General features: G+C 37.1%; 1 protein-coding gene and 2 long non-coding RNA genes across 4 annotated transcripts in view; all 3 read right to left on the bottom strand.

Annotated features, from left to right (window-relative positions):
* The window catches only part of LOC309701699, a 32,270-nt gene extending 21,184 nt beyond the window's left edge, over positions 1–11,086 (bottom strand). For both annotated transcript variants that reach the window (XR_014275220.1, XR_014275221.1), the window contains exons 1-2: positions 10,975–11,086; positions 10,467–10,572 (exon numbers count right to left, since the gene is read on the bottom strand). This is a non-coding gene — a long non-coding RNA (uncharacterized lncRNA). The remainder of the gene's footprint in view (positions 1–10,466; positions 10,573–10,974) is intronic.
* Positions 9,217–9,638, bottom strand: LOC309701698. The gene is made up of 2 exons (XR_014275219.1): positions 9,431–9,638; positions 9,217–9,351 (listed from the first exon to the last, which is right to left on the bottom strand). It is a non-coding gene; the product is annotated as an uncharacterized lncRNA (long non-coding RNA).
* Positions 11,087–18,220: 7,134 nt separating the features above from the next.
* Positions 18,221–21,254, bottom strand: LOC309701692 (type-2 ice-structuring protein-like). Its single transcript, XM_082525850.1, has 9 exons — positions 21,206–21,254; positions 21,001–21,077; positions 20,472–20,498; positions 19,946–19,972; positions 19,788–19,832; positions 19,559–19,665; positions 19,347–19,481; positions 19,150–19,258; positions 18,221–18,460 (listed from the first exon to the last, which is right to left on the bottom strand). The coding sequence occupies exons 2-9, from the start codon at positions 21,059–21,061 to the stop codon at positions 18,384–18,386; spliced, it is 588 nt and encodes a 195-aa protein (XP_082381976.1). The 5' UTR covers positions 21,062–21,077; positions 21,206–21,254; the 3' UTR covers positions 18,221–18,383.
* Between the last annotated feature and the right edge of the window lie 407 nt (positions 21,255–21,661).

Raw genomic sequence — 21,661 nt, 5'->3', positions numbered from 1 at the left:
CATATTATAACGTACCATGTTATAACCAACCATGTTATAACCATTATATAACCTACCATGTTATAACCATGTTATAACCAACCATGTTATAACAATGTTATAAGCAACCATGTTATAACCATGTTATAACCAACCATGTTATTAGCATGATATAACCGACCATGTTATTACAATGTTATAACCATGATATAACCGACCATGTTATAACAATGTTATAACCAACCATGTTATAACAATGTTATAACCAACCATGTTATAACCAACCATGTTATAACCAACCATGTTATAACCAACCATGTTATAACCATGTTATAACCAACCATGTTATAACCAACCATGTTATTACCATGTTATAACCAACCATGTTATAACCATTATATAACCAACCATGTTATAACCATGGTATAACCAACCATGTAATAACCATGTTATAACCATGTTATAAGCAACCATGTTATAACCATGTTATAACCAACCATGTTATAACCAACCATATAACCATGTTATAACCAACTATATAACCATGTTATAACCAACCATATTATAACCATGTTATAACCAACCATGTTACAACCATATTATAACGTACCATGTTATAACCAACCATGTTATAACCATTATATAACCTACCATGTTATAACCATGTTATAACCAACCATGTTATAACAATGTTATAACCAACCAAGTTATAACCATGTTATAACCAACCATGTTATAACCTTGGTATAACCAACCATGTTATAACCAACCATGTTATAATCATGTTATAACCAACCATGTTATAATCATGTTATAAGCAACCATGTTATAACCATGTTATAATCAACCATGTTATTAGCATGATATAACCGACCATGTTATAACAATGTTATAACCAACCATGTTATAACCAACCATGTTATAACCATGTTATAACCAACCATGTTATAACCAACCATGTTATTACCATGTTATAACCAACCATGTTATAACCATGTTATAACCAACCATGTTATTAGCATGATATAACCAACCATGTTATAACAATGTTATAACCAACCATGTTATAACCAACCATGTTATAACCAACCATGTTATAACCAACCATGTTATTACCATGTTATAACCAACCATGTTATAACCATGTTATAACCAACCATGTTATTGCCGTGTTATAACCAACCATGTTATAACCATTATATAACCAACCATGTTATAACCATGGTATAACCAACGATGTTATAACCATGTTATAACCATGTTATAAGCAACCATGTTATAACCATGTTATAACCAACCATGTTATAACCATGTTATAACCAACCATATAACCATGTTATAACCAACCATGTTATAACCATGTTATAACCAACCATGTTACAACCATGTTATAACCAACCATGATATAACCAACCATGTTATAACCATCCATGTTACAACCAACCATGTTACACCATGTTATAACGTACCATGTTATAACCATGTTATAACCAACCATGTTATAATCATGTTATAACCAACCATGTTATAATCATATTATAAGCAACCATGTTATAACCATGTTATAACCAACCATGTTACAACCATATTATAACGTACCATGTTATAACCAACCATGTTATAACCATTATATAACCTACCATGTTATAACCATGTTATAACCAACCATGTTATAATCATGTTATAACCAACCATGTTATAATCATGTTATAAGCAACCATGTTATAACCATGTTATAACCAACCATGTTATTAGCATGATATAACCGACCATGTTATAACAATGTTATAACCATGATATAACCGACCATGTTATAACAATGTTATAACCAACCATGTTATAACCAACCATGTTATAACCAACCATGTTATAACCATGTTATAACCAACCATGTTATAGCCATGTTATAACCAACCATGTTATAGCCATGATATAACCAACCATGTTATTGCCGTGTTATAACCAACCATGTTATAACCATGGTATAACCAACCATGTTATAACCATGTTATAACCAACCATGTTATAACCATCCATGTTACAACCAACCATGTTACAACCATGTTATAACGTACCATGTTATAACCATGTTATAACCAACCATGTTATAACCATGTTATAACCAACCATGTTACAACCATATTATAACGTACCATGTTATAACCAACCATGTTATAACCATTATATAACCTACCATGTTATAACCATGTTATAACCAACCATGTTATAACAATGTTATAACCAACCAAGTTATAACCATGTTATAACCAACCATGTTATAACCTTGGTATAACCAACCATGTTATAACCAACCATGTTATAACCATGTTATAACCATGTTATAACCAACCATGTTATTGGCATGATATAACCGACCATGTTATAACAATGTTATAACCATGATATAACCGACCATGTTATAACAATGTTATAACCAACCATGTTATAACAATGTTATAACCAACCATGTTATAACCAACCATGTTATAACCAACCATGTTATAACCAACCATGTTATAACTACCCATGTTATAACCAACTATGTTATGACAAACAATGTTATAACCAACCATGTTATAACAAACCATGTTATAATCATACATGTAATAACCAACCATGTTACAACCATGTTATAACCAACCATGTTATAACCATCCATGTTACAACCATGTTACAACCATGTTATAACAAACCATGTTACAACCATGTTATAACGTACCATGTTATAACCATGTTATAACCAACCATGTTATAACCATCCATGTTATAACCAACCATGTTACAACCATGTTATAACCAACCATGTTATAACCATCCATGTTACAACCAACCATGTTACAACCATGTTATAACGTACCATGTTATAACCATGTTATAACCAACCATGTTATAATCATGTTATAACCAACCATGTTATAATCATATTATAAGCAACCATGTTATAACCATGTTATAACCAACCATGTTATTAGCATGATATAACCGACCATGTTATAACCATGTTATAACCATGATATAACCGACCATGTTATAACAATGTTATAACCAACCATGTTATAACAATGTTATAACCAACCATGTTATAACCAACCATGTTATAACCAACCATGTTATAACCATGTTATAACCAACCATGTTATAGCCATGTTATAACCAACCATGTTATAACAATGTTATAACCAACCATGTTATAACCAACCATGTTATAACCAACCATGTTATAACCATGTTATAACGTACCATGTTATAACCATGTTATAACCAACCATGTTATAACCATGTTATAACCAACCATGTTACAACCATATTATAACGTACCATGTTATAACCAACCATGTTATAACCATTATATAACCTACCATGTTATAACCATGTTATAACCAACCATGTTATAACAATGTTATAACCAACCAAGTTATAACCATGTTATAACCAACCATGTTATAACCATGTTATAACCAACCATGTTATTAGCATGATATAACCGACCATGTTATAACAATGTTATAACCATGATATAACCGACCATGTTATAACAATGTTATAACCAACCATGTTATAACCAACCATGTTATAACCAACCATGTTATAACCATGTTATAACCAACCATGTTATAGCCGTGTTATAACCAACCATGTTATAGCCATGATATAACCAACCATGTTATTGCCGTGTTATAACCAACCATGTTATAACCATTATATAACCAACCATGTTATAACCATGGTATAACCAACCATGTTATAACCATGTTATAACCAACCATGTTATAACCATGTTATAACCAACCATGTTACAACCATGTTATAACTAACCATGTTACAACCATGTTATAACGTACCATGTTATAACCATGTTATAACCAACCATGTTATAACCATGTTATAACCAACCATGTTACAACCATATTATAACGTACCATGTTATAACCAACCATGTTATAACCATTATATAACCTACCATGTTATAACCATGTTATAACCAACCATGTTATAACAATGTTATAACCAACCAAGTTATAACCATGTTATAACCAACCATGTTATAACCTTGGTATAACCAACCATGTTATAACCAACCATGTTATAATCATGTTATAACCAACCATGTTATAACCATGTTATAACCAACCATGTTATTGGCATGATATAACCGACCATGTTATAACAATGTTATAACCATGATATAACCGACCATGTTATAACAATGTTATAACCAACCATGTTATAACAATGTTATAACCAACCATGTTATAACCAACCATGTTATAACCAACCATGTTATAACCAACCATGTTATAACTAACCATGTTATAACCAACTATGTTATGACAAACAATGTTATAACCAACCATGTTATAACAAACCATGTTATAATCATACATGTAATAACCAACCATGTTACAACCATGTTATAACCAACCATGTTATAACCATCCATGTTACAACCAACCATGTTACAACCATGTTATAATAAACCATGTTACAACCATGTTATAACGTACCATGTTATAACCATGTTATAACCAACCATGTTATAACCATCCATGTTATAACCAACCATGTTACAACCATGTTATAACCAACCATGTTATAACCATCCATGTTACAACCAACCATGTTACAACCATGTTATAACGTACCATGTTATAACCATGTTATAACCAACCATGTTATAACCAACCATGTTACAACCATATTATAACGTAACATGTTATAACCATGTTATAACCAACCATGTTATTAGCATGATATAACCGACCATGTTTTAACAATGTTATAACCATGATATAACCGACCATAATATAACAATGTTATAACCAACCATGTTATAACAATGTTATAACCAACCATGTTATAACCAACCATGTTATAACCATGTTATAACCAACCATGTTATAACCATGTTATAACCAACCATGTTATAGCCATGTTATAACCAACCATGTTATAGCCATGATCTAACCAACCATGTTATTGCCGTGTTATAACCAACCATGTTATAATCATGTTATAAGCAACCATGTTATAACCATGTTATAACCAACCATGTTCTTAGCGTGATATAACCAACCATGTTATAACAATGTTATAACAATGTTATAACCATGATATAACCGACCATGTTATAACAATGTTATAACCAACCATGTTATAACAATGTTATAACCAACCATGTTATAACCAACCATCTTATAACCAACCATCTTATAACCAACCATCTTATAACCAACCATGTTATTACCATGTTATAACAACCATGTTATTACCATGTTATAACCAACCATGATATAACTGAACATGTTATAACCATGTTATAACCATTATATAACCGACCATGTTATAACCAACCATGTTATTACCGACAATGTTATAACCATGGTGTAACCAAGCATGTTATAACCAACCATGTTATAACCATGTTATAACCAACCATGTTACAACCATATTATAACGTACCATGTTATAACCAACCATGTTATAACCATTATATAACCTACCATGTTATAACCATGTTATAACCAACCATGTTATAACCATGGTATAACCAACCATGTTATAACCAACCATGTTATAATCATGTTATAACCAACCATGTTATAATCATGTTATAAGCAACCATGTTATAACCATGTTATAACCAACCATGTTATTAGCATGATATAACCGACCATGTTATAACAATGTTATAACCATGATATAACCGACCATGTTATAACAATGTTATAACCAACCATGTTATAACAATGTTATAACCAACCATGTTATAACCAACCATGTTGTAACCAACCATGTTATAACCATGTTATAACCAACCATGTTATACCCAACCATGTTATTACCATGTTATAACCAACCATGTTATAACCATGTTATAACCAACCATGTTATAGCCATGTTATAACCAACCATGTTATAGCCATGATATAACCAACCATGTTATTGCCGTGTTATAACCAACCATGTTATAACCATTATATAACCAACCATGTTATAACCATGGTATAACCAACCATGTTATAACCATGTTATAACCATGTTATAACCAACCATGTTATAACAATGTTATAACCAACCATGTTATTACCATGTTATAACCATGTTATAACCAACCATGATATAACCGACAATGTTATAACAATGTTATAATTAACCAGGTCATAACAATGTTATAACCAACCATGTTATAACCATTATATAACCGACCATGTTATAACCATTACATAACCGACCATGTTATAACCATGTTATAACCATGGTATAGCCAACCATGTTATAACCATGTTATAACTATGTTATAACCAACCGTGTTATAACCATTTTATAACCATGATATAACCAACCATGTTATTGCCGTGTTATAACCAACCATGTTATAACCATTATATAACCAACCATGTTATAACCATGGTATAACCAACCATGTTATAACCATGTTATAACCATGTTATAACCAACCATGTTATAACAATGTTATAACCAACCATGTTATTACCATGTTATAACCAACCATGTTATTACCATGTTATAACCAACCATGATATAACCGACCATGTTATAACAATGTTATATTTAACCAGGTTATAACAATGTTATAACCAACCATGTTATAACCATTATATAACCGACCATGTTATAACCAACCATGTTATTACCGACAATGTTATAACCATGGTGTAACCAAGCATGTTATAACAAACCATGTTAATAACCATATTATAACAAACCATGTTATAACCAACCATGTTATAACCAACTATGTTATGACAAACAATGTTATAACCAACCATGTTATAACAAACGATGTTATAACCATCCATCTTATAACCAACAATGTTACAACCATGTTATAACCAACCATGTTATAACCATCCATGTTATAACCAAACATGTTACAACCATGTTATAACCAACCATGTTACAACCATGTTATAACGTACCATGTTACAACCATGTTATAACGTACCATGTTACAACCATGTTATAACAAACCATGTTATAACAAACCATGTTATAACCAACCATGTTATAACCAACCATGTTATAACCATGTTATAACCAACCATGTTATAACCATCCATCTTATAACCAACCATGTTACAACCATGTTATAACCAACCATGTTATTACCATGTTATAACCAACCATGTTATTACCATGTTATAACCAACCATGATATAACCGACCATGTTATAACAATGTTATAACCAACCAGGTTATAACAATGTTATAACCGACCATGTTATAACCAACCATGTTATTACCGACAATGTTATGACCATGGTGTAACCATGCATGTTATAACTAACCATGTTATAACCAACTATGTTATGACAAACAATGTTATAACCAACCATGCTATAACAAACCATGTTATAACCATCCATGTTATAACCAACCATGTTACAACCATGTTATAACCAACCATGTTATAACCATCCATGTTACAACCAACCATGTTACAACCATGTAATAACCAACCATGTTACAACCATGTTATAACGTACCATGTTATAACCATGTTATAACCAACCATGTTATAACCATCCATGTTATAACCAACCATGTTATAACCAACCATGTTATAACCATCCATGTTACAACCAACCATGTTACAACCATGTTATAACGTACCATGTTATAACCATGTTATAACCAACCATGTTACAACCATATTATAACGTACCATGTTATAACCATGTTATAACTAACCATGTTACAATCATATTATAACGTACCATGTTATAACCAACCATGTTTTAACCATTATATAACCAACCATGTTATAACCATGGTATAACCAACCATGTTATAACAATGTTATAACCAACCATGTTATAACCATGTTATAACTAACCATGTTATAACCATGTTATAACCAACCATGTTATAATCATGTTATAAGCAACCATGTTATAATCATGTTATAAGCAACCATGTTATAACCATGTTATAACCAACCATGTTTTAACCATTATATAACCAACCATGTTATAACCATGGTATAACCAACCATGTTATAACAATGTTATAACCAACCATGTTATAACCATGTTATAACTAACCATGTTATAACCATGTTATAACCAACCATGTTATAACAATGTTATAACCAACCATGTTATAACCAACCATGTTATAACCAACATGTTATAACCAACCATGTTATTACCATGTTTTAACCAACCATGTTATAACCATCATATAACCAACCATGTTATAACAATGTTATAACCAACCATGTTATAACCATTATATAACCGACCATGTTATAACCAACCATGTTATAACCAACCATGTTACAACCATGTTATAACGTACCATGTTATAACCATGTTATAACCAACCATGTTACAACCATGTTATAACGTACCATGTTATAACCAACCATGTTATAAGCATGTTATAACCAACCATGTTATAACCATGTTAAAACCAACCATGTTTTATCCATCCATGTTATAACCAACCATGTTATAAGCATGTTATAACCAACCATGTTATAACCATGTTATAACTATCCATGTTATAACTATGTTATAACAACCATGTTATAACCATGTTATAATCAACCATGTTTTAACCAACCATGTTATAACAACCATGTTAATAACCGTGTTATAACAAACCATGTTATAACCAACCATGTTATAACCATTTTATAACCAGCCATGTTATAACCAATGATATTATAACAAACCATGTTATAATAACAACACAGATGTTACTTTAAACACTTATCAGCTCAGTTTGGAAACACAGACTCTGAAACAGTTTCAGGATTGTGCTGCAGGAGAAACAAAAACTACTGCTGTGTTTAACATAGTCATGAGGTGTTTGTTGACATCTAATGGTCTTATTGTGAACTCTTTAGTGCAGACCTTCCCAAAATGTGGGGCCCGCCCCCTAGGGGGGGCACAGAGCCATTGCAGGGGGGGGCGCGGGTTGAAAAGGGGAAAAAAACAAAAAAACAATGCTTGGACACTGCTAGCACGGGGCGCCCACACAAACGCAAAGCAGGAGATGAAGCATAGCTGAATATGTTTCCAAACCAACTTTATTGTAAGCCAAAGAAAATATGGTGAAGCATATCTTCTCTTTGGTTTCACCTGCACAAGTGCTGAGGTAGGTCTCCCCTGCAGAATTGGTTTTTCCTTCTTTGGGAACACCGCTGGGCTGTTCAAATCCCGGACAAACTGTCACGGAGGAGCAGGGAGGACTCGGCGCAGACTGAAGTCTCAGAAAAACAGGTTTATTTACACACTCCAGGTGCACTATATACAGGTGAGGGAGAAGGGGGCCAGGGTTCCCAGGGGTGCAGAGCGGGGTCGGGAAAAGCGTCCAGAGTCTCCAAACCAAAACACGAGAAATCTGCATACAGAGAACAAGGGTTAGCATGGAACTTTTACGGACAGAGCTCAAAACTGGCTGAGGCTAAAGTAGCACTGACGAGCGTTATTCAATAGTCCAGCGGCGAGGTGCTCTCAGTCACTGCCTTAAGTAGCGGGAGCAAACAGGGTGAGGAGCCACAGGTGATTGCCTACAGGTGGTGGAGGCTGGGAGCTCACAATGAGCTCCGCCCAGGCAGCGAGCAGAGAGAGAGGAGAGAGAGAAAAGACAAAACATAACATGTAGCCACACAGGGCCAGCCGAGCAGGCACGGGGACCGTGACACAAACAGTATCCCACAGTTGTTTATGTTTTTAAACCCATTTTGCACAGAGAGTCATTTTTGAAAAATGATTTGATAGCAATGTTGAATATTATTACACAGGAAAAAAACAACAACACGTAAAATAATTACACCGTGACGCCTCTGCCTTTGTAAATAGAGGGACAGTAACTGCGTGTTTATATGTAAGCATGTAAAACCTGCAGATAGTCAGATTAACGGTATTTTGTCTCTATCTGCCATTCTGCAATTCATCTCATGTAAGTAATAACGTGACGCACAGCGTGACGTGAAAAAAGGCACATACCTTTGACGTTGCGTGATGAACTCTGTATTCCTTGTCCACACGTAAACGCAAAAAAGGAGTTTTAAAAAATCTCAGTTTTCGCTGATTCGAAATGCCGTTTACGTGTGGACAAAACAGCTGCGTTTTCAAAAATACCCATGTAGGTGTGAACGTAGCGTAAAAACCACAATGGAGGAAAATATGGGTGTGTGGGGTTGGAGGATGTGTTTGTGCGTGCGTGTGTGTGTGTGTGTGCGCGCACGCGCGGGGGGACTTTTTTCTTGTTAAACGACTGGGAAGTGCAACTGGAAAGTGACGTTTTCTCTTGTGTGTTATGCTGCAGCCTCACTGCGCCTTATCTTAGCTGTTAACCTGAAAGTGTCAACTTGGTTGTTTTGAAAAGTGGATGGTTAATAAATGCCATGTGAACATTAAAAATTAATATTGGAAAAATATCTCTCAGCATTACTTACCAGTTAAATACAAAATTAAGTCAAAGTACAGTCTGATAGAAACAGCTTTATTTACCTTTAATGAATCTGAAGCACAGAATTAAAATCCAAAGTGAAACCCCCTCCATGGAGTGTCAGCAGCAACCAGCTTTGACAGGGAGGCATTCAGGCACTCTGGTACTCTAAAGAAGAAAGAAATAATAAAAACACGCCACGCAAATGTCCACAGCCACAGTACACAGGTATAAATGTGGATCTGTGTCAGTCTGCAGACGTAAAGCAGGAGACAAACTGGACAAGAGGGTGTGCTGCAGAAGGTGGAAAACAGTTAATAACTCTGTTAAATCTCAACACTCAGACATTAGAGTCATATTTTTAAATCAGACTGAACTTTTAGTTCCATTTTACTTCATAAGTATTACAAATGAACCTCAATAAAGCCAATAATTGTTGACAAAGAACAGTCGCTTCTAATGAGTGCCAAACTTTTCTGAGAAACACCACGTTTAAGTTTTTCAGTGTCAAAGTCACTGACAGCTTTCATCATCTACAACATGAAGGTATCTCAACATAAACCTGTTTACCTTGAAGCGTCCAGACCATGAAAATCTGTGCAAACTGTGACTGGAAACCACAACGGCTTAGTTCCCGCACCCACATGTATAGTACCGCCACCTCGATGTAACCCAAACAAATGTCAAAATGTTGTTTTTTTTAGCTCCCTTTCTTTCTAGTCCCGACCCTTTATCAAGATCTTGAACCGATTGGATTCCTTTTTTCTATTGGCCAAAAACTGAGCGCTTGGAGACTATCGCTCAATGGTTGGGGGGCTCCATCGAGGGGGCGGTACTATTCACCCCTTTGACGTCATGGACGTTTCATACTTGAAAAAACAAAACCACAAAAAAAGGAAGAAACGGATTTTCCATTCAGTACTGAAGACTCAAACATGTTAACAGGAACAGACTGCAGCACACTGCAATGTGCTCTAAAATCATTGGACTGCCTGTCAGAACTCACAGGTTTTCAGCTAACAGGCCCTTAGACAGGCAGCCAAAATCATCAACGACCCCTCTCACATTCTTCACCCTGCATTTCAATGGCTCCCCTCTGGGCGACGCCTCCGCTGCATTTCCTGCAGGACTGAGAGGAAGAGAGCCACCTTTGTCCCCAAAGACAATCTGCTTTTTAACTCCACCCATAAACATAAACTACTCTACACTCTTTTTACGCTGCCGACACTTTATTCACTTTTAATCACTTTCAGTTATTTATTCGACTTTCAGTCACTTTAATTTTTAAAACTGTGTAATTTTAAAACTGTATATACTGTATATACTGTATATTTCTTATTTCACTTCTATTGCCTGTTCTTATTGTCCTCATCTTCAATGTTATGCTGCTCGGTTGGTTGTTAATTGGCCCTCTGGGATAAATAAAGTCATCTAATTCTGACTCTGATGCGTGTGCAACAAAGCAGCAGGAAAGATTCAGTGCTGTTTAAAATGTTGTAATGATGGATTCACTGGTTAACAGAAACCAGTGGAACTCATTCAGATCCTAAAATATGAATCAAAGTGAGATATTTAACCAGTCATCTCCTCTACCTCCCAGTATAAAGGCTTGTACATTTCAGTATAGTCTTCAGGGAACAATGGAAGCTCTGATGATTACAATTATTTTGGTAGCACTTTACTCCTTAGTATGCCATTATTAAATGCAGATATTTATATTTTTATGCACCATGTACATCTATCACTGTTTTTACATCACTGCTAATAATAACTATTTGTATTTATAAAGGACACACTAAAGAGGAGTAGTGTTAAATAAATGATGAATTAACACGTTTTAAAACCTTATTTATGTTTAATAGTGTGGCATTAATAAAAAGTGCACCATTATTTTTAAGATATCAAAAAGAAAATCAGGACTTGTACCTCTGAGTGTCTGTGCCATTAATTAAATGAATGAATTCCCAATGACAACATCAATTTTCTCAACAGAAGCTCAAATAATACAAACATCGTGTTTCTGCTGCTGTTTACAGTCTGCACTTCAGACTGTAAACAGTCACTTCATAATATGCCAAAATTAGGCTGGTTTGCATCTCAAATAAGGGCATGTGCACTGACTCTCCTCAGTTCAGTAGCTTTTTCTAACAGGAACATATAAAACCAAGAGAGTTGATTTAAAGCGGAAGCAGTAAACGTTGTTGTGGTTGAACCTGGAAGAATCAATCTGAGAATGGAAGTGACACCATTTCCACAAGATCCTCGGGACTCACAGTGCAGCTTCATTTTAAGATCTGCTGATAGAAAAGAATATGATTTATATGGGTGTAGAGTGGAGTAATGTCAACAACCCAACAAATCTGAAACCATTAGGTCAACTTAATGACTGTCAGGGTTCCTGGGTCGGTGACCCAGTGTTTTCAGTTTTGTTCATATTCAGTTTATTTTGCCACTTCCATGTGCTCACTTCCTGCTTTTCCTGTGTCAGCTCGTCTTGTGTCATTAGCCAGATTATGTTCAGCTGTGTACTCACCGGTCTCTCATTATCATCCTCATCAGTCTGTGTATTTAAGCCCTCTGTTTCTACTCGTTCACTGTCATGTCATTGATGTTATGTTGTCCTTCCCGTGTGTTCCCTCAGTTCAGTCAGCCTTTCAGTTGTCCAGCCAGTCAGTGTCCGTTCACCCACTCCTTATAATAAACCTCACCTACCTGCGAGTCCTGCGTTTGGGTTCCTTCTTCCTCGCCTCCACACAACGCCTGACAGAATGACACGACCCGTGCCACGAAGGCACGACTGGAACCCAGCAGACTCGGACCTTTACGAGCGGCAGGAGGCAGCGCTTTCCCGTTGGGCAGAGGAGCTCAGGGGAAAACAAAGGCTCTTCGCGGAGAGAGAGCACGTCTTCAAGGGGACTCGCCTGGCTCTGGGCGGGCCTCGGAGACACCGCGCTCCCCCACCTGCCGCCTCACCTGCACCGGAGCGTTTGCCGCGGAGAGTGGACGTTTCACGCCGCGCTTCGGCCGCTCCCTCTCTCGCCACTCCGCTCCACGCTCACACACCCGCCGCCTCATTCGCCAGACCTCCACCTTCGCCACGACACAGCGGCTACGCCTCCCACCTCGGCGCAACGGAGGCTGCCTTGCCAGAAGCTCAGCTGTTTACCCCGGCCGCTTCCTCTTCCCGGAGAAAGTGGCGCACACGCCGCCATGATATGGACCATTTTCAGCGACACCTGGTGGTAAGTGCCAGTGACTGTTTTCCACACCCCTCATCTGAGTATTCACTTACAACGCACAATGGACTCATTTCTAATCCATGGGGAGTTTCCCCCCTAGAGGATGAAGTGGACTGGGAAGATTTTTTCTGCTCTGCTCCCCCAAAGACTGTTCAGGCAAAGACTGTAAATAGTGGTGGCAGAAGGACCAGAATAAATCCCGATAGACCTGTCAGTATTACTCACCCAGTCGTTATCTCCACTCCCATCAGTCAGCCTATACCCACACCAGTGCCAGCTCCCAGGAGGAGGGCAGCTGTGACCCAGTCTACCTCCACACCCGTTCCTGTTTCTCGGGTGGGGGTGACTGGTGTCCAGCCACCTCCCGTGCCTGTCCCGGCGCCTAGGCTGAGGGCAGCCAGAATCCAACCTGACCATCCCAGAGGCCCAGCCGAAGCTCTCCAGCCAGTGCCCTCATGCTCTGGAGGCTCGGAAGAGCTAGCCTGCTTACCCATCAGTCCACCACTTCATCCACCACCTGATCCAGCCTTTCACGCACTAGCTCTATCCCTGGTTAGGCTAGATGAAGTGTCCCCTGCTCAGGCACCGGCCTTACTAGCTCAGGCTGTAGCTTTATCTCCCGCATTAGCTCAGTCTATAGCTCAGCCATCAGCTGTACCAACCTCAACTCAGCCATTAGCCTCACCGACCTCTGTTTATCCATTAGTCTCCTCAGTCCAGTCAGTTCACTCACCTGCTGTTCAGCCTTCACTCCAGTCCCCTGCAGGTCAGTCCACTGTCCAGTCAGTCCAGTCTGCCCCTGTCCAGTCTGTAGTCCAGTCAGTCCAGTCTGCCCCTGTCCAGTCGCCTCCTGTCTCCCAGTCGCCCGTCTATCATCCTGTTCAGTTCCCGGACCTGCAGCCACAGCACCCAGAGCCAGCTGTGAGCTCTCCTGCTTCTCAGCCAGGGGTTTCCGCACCCGCTGGCCCTGCCTGTCTCCAGCCAGAGGCTTCCGCGCCGCCTCGCCTGGTCCAGCCTCAGCCTCTGCTTCGCCTGGTCCCACCTTAGCCTCAGCTTCTGCTTCGCCTGGTCCTGCGGCTGCCGCATCGTCGCGCCAGCCATGTTCTGGACGTCATCGCCAGCGTCTTCCTCGCGGCCGCCCACCGGACCGGCTCAGTGGTCGCTGCCGCCTTCCCTGCCTGAACTGTCTCGTCTCGGCCGCGGGCCACGTGGCCGCCCACCGGTGCTGTCTCGGTGTGGACTCCGTCCCTCTGTCCTGGGCCCCCTCCGCCCGCCCTCTTCTGGCTTTTTCTCTCTTTTGGCCGTCGGGTGCTGGCCATTGGAGGGGGGGGTATATGACAATGACATATTGGTGGAAGTTTGACAAAAAGCCTTATAACTTCATCCCTCTTTAATCACAACTGCAAATCTGAGCTCAGGGACAGAGGGAAAAGTTCATTTACTGAGTTCAGCAGCAGACTGTTCGAGGCTGAGAAATAGTGAATATGTTGAAAAGAATAACTGGGCTCTGTAGAGCATCTGCAGCATCTTAGACAACAGGTTCTAACTTGTGAGCGATGCAGATAATGATGGTCAGGTTAGAGTTGAGTTTTTACACAGGAGTGTGTCTGCTCCTCTCAATCAGCTGTAAAGCCAACAAAGAGACTTCAGAGATGCCTTCATAGCTGCAGGATATTGCAGACAGCAGCTCCAGTGAAGTAGAAAGAAGCAGGACAGCTCACCTTTGTAGGGAATACAGAAGTCAACAATCAGCCAAGTGTTTGATACAGTATGAATATTTCTAGATTTTGTTTTATTTTTTATCTCCTGATGCTCCTGATTTCATTAAAAACTGAACCAAACTCCATATAGAAAGTTTCCAGCTGACATTTTAACCAGCAACCTTTTTGCTGTGAGTCAACAAGCTAACCACTAAATCAACATATGGACCATCATGGTGACTATTTTCTGATTTTACTGTCTAGTACATAACCTTTGGGCGAAAAGGAACGACCGTAACATCAGCTCACTTATTGTATTTAAAGACACGGTGTAATAGCCCTATAGTACATTTTAATATCGCTATTATAGTAGTATACACATATATCTGTATAACCACTGTATATACAGATATATAATAATGACTCACATCTAACAGGAGGGAAGCAACAGCATCTGTTTGTTTGTTTCCTGCGTTTACTTTCTGATAAAGTTAGACAAATATGCTTCTGCTTTTTAAATTCTCATCACATTTTAAGCAGCTCACACAGTGATGGACACATTCTTTGAGTCTTTGTGCAGTTTGTTTACTGAAGATCCAAATAAATTCAAACTTGGGGCCAACTCCTATTTTTAAGTCATTAAAGATGAATGCTGTAGAGTTCAAAGAAATCATTAAAATCCCAAAATTAATGCCCATGTAAAATACAGGGTTACAAAATCCTTTTTCATCATCTAAAACCATAGCATATTATTGTCACAAGGGCGCACTTTGATGCAGTTTTGTTTTGCGACGACCTTGCGTCTTGTGCAAGTGTTACCTGTCTCTTCCCGTGATATCTTCCCTCTAATGATGGTCAAGTGTTTCGGAGTGCAACAGGAAAATACCTCAGTACTACAAACCAGTTAATGAGACCAAATTGTTTTAAATATAAATGCTAATAAGCTTCTCTTTTATTAGGCCCCGAACTCTGACCACAAAGGGAAAAACATCTGTCAAGTTATTTGTTTTGAAAAATCCCAGTGAGTCACATGCTTTCGTTAGCTACCTGTTAAGTTTAGATAATGCATTTTACTATCTGAATAAGCTCAGAAACCTCTGGAAAAAGGTCAATCTGGAGCTATGAGAATGTAGTGTGTTGTTGCTCTTTACAGTATATATGGTATATGTTCTAAGCTAAGGATGTTTTACTGCCGGTGTGATGCTAGCTCTATATCACAATCGGGGAGGTATTCAAATATTAAGTACTAGCTCTGTTTATATTAGAATGGTTCAGTCTTAATAGAAACAAGCATATTTCAGGTTTTAATAGTATTTGCACTGTGAATTAAGTTACATCTGCTTGTTAACACACAGACATGAAACTCTTATTTTTAGATCAGACTGAACTTTTACTTCCATTTCACTTGATAAGTATTAACAAATAAACCTCAATGAAGGCATTAAACGATGACAAAGAACAGTTGCTCCTTTTGAATGTAGAACTTGTCTGAGAAAAAATGCATTTACATTTTTCATTGTCAAAGTTACTGACAGCTGTCATCAATATGAGGGCATCGCAACATAAACCTGTTTACCTTGAAGCATCCAGACCATGAAAGCTGAACACGAGAGACAGTCCGAATGAAACAGTGTAAGAGACGAATGGTACCGCCCAACTGTTAAAATAAAAAAATAATCATGAAAACTATTTGTATGTTTTTTTCTTGTGACTTTCAGTGTGTTTCATCTTCTGTTTTGTCATCAAACTGCAGGCAGCCCGTCCAGTATTGTTAGAGCCAATCTATAGAGAAATATTTTTGATACTGTTTCAGTTATTATGGTACATGTTTGATTTTGTATAATATGTTGTTAGAGAATAAATGCTGCGCGTTTAATTTGTGTCAGGCAAGAAAACATTACAGCGCATGTGTGGTAGCAGGTTAGAGTGAGCCAGGACAGCAATGGAAATGTGCATTGTAGCAGCAAATAGTTTTTTGACCGTGACATCTTTTGTTTGTATGTACGAGTCAGAAATAAATCTGAACAGCTCACATTAAGAAGTGGAAGAATTATTTTTTCGAAGCTTGGGACAGAAATTCGCCACTACAGTGGAAGTGTCTTGCCCAAGGACACAACGACTTACCTAGTAATTGCTTAGGCTGCTACGATACTTAAAGTTATTTACAGAAGAATTTGCATCGGTTTCCCAGGAAAACACTTCAAAATTAAGTGAGATTAAGTGAATCCATAATATGGCCCGCACCCCAGAAAGTACAGGGTACTTGCAGTGCACTTGTTTCATTGTTTCCTGCAGAAACCTGACTTGTTGCCTGCAAATTGCCTGTAAGTACAGGGTACTTGTGCTTTATTTGCGCGTCAAGTTATAAAGTGTTACCCTGATATGTTCTCTGTCAACCATCGACTCTTTATAAATATAAGGAGCAAACCTAAAGATAAGGCTTCAACCTAACAAAATATATTTTAAATGGATAATTCAGATAATTAAGAGCAATGAGTTTTCAGTGAGTTTACAATACTTTAGTCAGACTGCAGCCTATTCTGGTGTCTACCATTGACTTTCCTTATCTTAACCCAGTCATGCTGCAGTTTGGAGGAACATCTCTGTAACCAGCAGGGTCGGTAGCCATGCCTCCACCCTGCTGGCTGTCAGAAGAACATGATTGACAGTTTCTATGTCACCATGAATAAACATCTCATCCCATGGAAGGCACAGCTCCTTTGGGGCATTTGGACATAAACTTAAAAAAAAAAACCATTTTGTATTCAATTTGCTAATGTTAGTGGTGAATAACTCACATACAAATTTCAATGCTAACAGTTTTAATTTAAGAATGAAATACAGTTCACTCTACAAAGTAAAGGCCTGCAGAAAGCTTTCTTTTAATCATACAGAAAATTCAGCTCCAGTTCATTGCACATGATGCCTGATTGCTTGCATCATAGCGATGGTGTGGAAATACAGAGAAAGAAACAGCACTGAGAAAGAAAAACACAGATCATTGTGCTTTTTACTGATGCATTATAAAGTTGATTCACAATTACATAATAATGTTTCCACAGATAGACGGGAGCTCAGTTTCACAGTCCGTGCTCTCTAAGCATCCACTCTTTTCCTCTGCAAGAAAACCAAAATAAAACACAAAAATCACACTCAGTCAGTGCTACTCAGACTAAAAAGGTTTCCAACATGGGGTGACAATGTTTAGCAAATAAGTGTAATTTTAGTTTGTTCAGTACTAACTGTGAAATTACAGTATTTGTAAATGGTAATGGTATTTACATTAAAGGGTATTTGTCAAGAAGACTGACACAAACAGTGATTAGCTGTTTTACTTCCTGATTCACAGCCATTTATGTTACTCAATTCAGTGTTCTGTGCCTATATATAAATGTCCCTGTCTTTTTAATTTGTTTCACCCACCATGTTTGTACACAATACTTACAGTTATTTTTTGTACCGCACAATTAACATCTTAGTGAGTGGACAACATTAATCCACATATTAATAACCCAGTACATAGAAGTTTTGAACATAACATGATAGCTTTGTGTAACTTCAGAAGACTGTAATTTTTTTATTTTATTTCTAAAATCTCAATTATTTAATGATGCATCACTGGGAACACAAACTGTAAATATTCTAGGATAAGAAACAATGCTCAGTGCAATAATAAGAAAAGAAAAATATACTTTAATACATACTTTTAAAACATTTGATAGAGTAGTAATGAGTTTGAAGTGATAATCAAAATAAATGAATCCAAATAAGATTGTTTTGTTTTTTTAAACACTTGACAGACTTACCAGTAAAAGTTATTTGCAAACAGTGGCGCTCATCTTCGACTGTGTCTCCATTACAAAAGTCAGCAAAATCAGACATCCCCATATAATCACTCCAGGACCAAGAAGGATTCTGTTAAAGCAAAATAAAATATTATATAAATTCATATTCATAAAAAAATTCAATTGTTTCTCAAAATCTTAGACATCATGCTATTTACCCCTGGACTATTATGGCCTCCAACCCAAAATTCTCCATGATCATGTCCGGCACGCTTCAGCTCCGCTTGAATCTCATAAGCTTGAAAGTCATCATACACAGATGCAAGCTGTCCTCCATGAGAGTGACAGTTATTCTACGATGGAGATAAACAGCATGGAGTGACCAAGAAAATGTAACATTTATTAATAGGAAAAAAGTCATCCTTGTTACCTGAGCATCGTCCCAGGTCATGTTTTCTGGAACAAAGAGGAGGCACTGTTGACTGTGCATACTCCATCCATCTGGGCAAGATGGATGCCAGCCCCCAAATGAGTCATCTGCAAACAAATAACAAATAAAGAAGAAAGCATGAAACTGAGTCTGCAGTGTAGATTTTCCTTATGTTCAAATTGAATTTTAAAGAAGGAAAAAAACAAAATAAATCCATAAGTATACCCACCTTCTGTAGATGGGGGTGCTGGTGGTGTTCCCCAGTTGTCTCCATCTGCATAAGTTAAAATGTTCTTTTGTTGCAATTAACTTCATAGGGTAAAAACTTTCAATATTTACTAGTGGATAAAAAATATATTCTCATTAAAAGACAACTTTTAGATTCACCTGGCACAGTTGTTTCCTCTGGAAGAGCTGCAAAGACAGTTTGAACCACAGATATTTTTTAGTGTATCATTGCTGTGGTGTCATTGATTACCTTCTACGTTCTACAACATTAAAAATAAATACAAAATGCAGGTAAATTACAGAAGTGAAGAGATATTAGCAAAATGTAAACTAAGAATTATGTCACTTAGCATGTCCTTATGTACAGTATAATAAATGTATGATTACACAAGCTTATAATGTGTACTATATTACGTTATTGTGCAATATTTTTAAAAACAAATCGTAGATAAAGAAGAACACATGAAAATGAGTCTGCTGTGTTGACTTTCTGTATGCCTGACTTTTGGAGGAGAAAAAAAGTAATGTACTCCAAGTGAAGGTTATGGCAGTACTCCCAAACAGTCTCCATCTGCATTAGTTGATGTTTTTGGTTGCAGTAGGTATTGTAGATTAATCTCTTCAATTATTTACTAGTGGATCAAAATAGAGTATATTCCCACTAAAAGACAACCTTTATATTCACCTGGTACAGTTGTTTCCTCTGGAACAGCTGCAAAGACAGTTTAAAATACATTTTATTTGACACACAAATATTGTTTGTGATTAGTAACAAAAGTGATTAAAAAGAAGTAGAAAATTTGTGATGCAAGTTACTCACAGAAGTGAAGCGAGATATATATATATATATATATATATATATATATATATATATATATATATATATATATGCAAAATACAAATCAAACTCAAATTGATCAGCATGTCCTTATATACAGTATAGTAGTATGGTATATCTAAACATAGGCTTAGATATTATATGAAATTACTGTACAATGATTCTCATTCATGTTTAGAGAAAGAAAAAGTTCAGATTGTTTAATTCAGTTTTGCAAAGCCTTGACACTTTTTTTCTTACAAACATGGGTTTAAAACAAAATTTAAGATATTCCATTCTCTGGTTATGCTTTGCATGTATATTCTATATATACAGTGTGCATGTATAGATAATGTAGAAAAAGTGAGAGAGGAACTTCTGTGTTTTAAATACTCACATCGACTGTGTGTGAAAGTCATCATGACACACACATGCAGAAACACAGTCAGCATCTTCATGGTGCAGAAATTAAATCTGATGATAACATATGAAAAATATATTAGGAAATGTTACATTTGCAGTCAGCTCATAATGCACTGTAGTGATATTTCATAGATACGTATTAATTAATAATAAAACAAAGAAATCTTCTGTGAAAATACCTTTTGTTTGTCCTTCTCAGTGTCAGTTTGCCTGTGTTGAGCAACTGTATGCAGCTTCAAGTCAGAAAGAAATGACTAATTCAAACACGATCAAGAGCTTTTATTGGCCTGACAACACCCTCATCCTTGTCCAATGAATTCTTTTTGTTCTGGAGGCAGCTCACCTGACCTGTCTCCAGAACAAGCAAAGCAAACTTTATATAACGTTCATGTGTATTCAAGGCAGTGGCTATATAAACTAAAGCAAAAGATCATTGTCTATTGTGGATTTCTCTCGACGTGTCACTTGACGAGTACAACACATTATGTGGCTAGTCCTAACAATAATAGACCACAGAGACACCACACCTGTGCAGCATCCTTTCACAAATACTTTAACACAATGAAGCTGACCCTGCTTGAGGCCAGCTGAGAACAAGCCCATGGAAGTCAATTTAAGTCGAGCATACACTGAAC

Source organism: Aulonocara stuartgranti, assembly GCF_965226115.1.
Source record: "Aulonocara stuartgranti genome assembly, chromosome: 3".
Lineage (NCBI taxonomy): Eukaryota > Metazoa > Chordata > Actinopteri > Cichliformes > Cichlidae > Aulonocara > Aulonocara stuartgranti.
The sequence above is the reverse complement of the archived record's forward strand: the minus strand, read 5'-3'. Positions and strand labels throughout refer to the sequence as shown.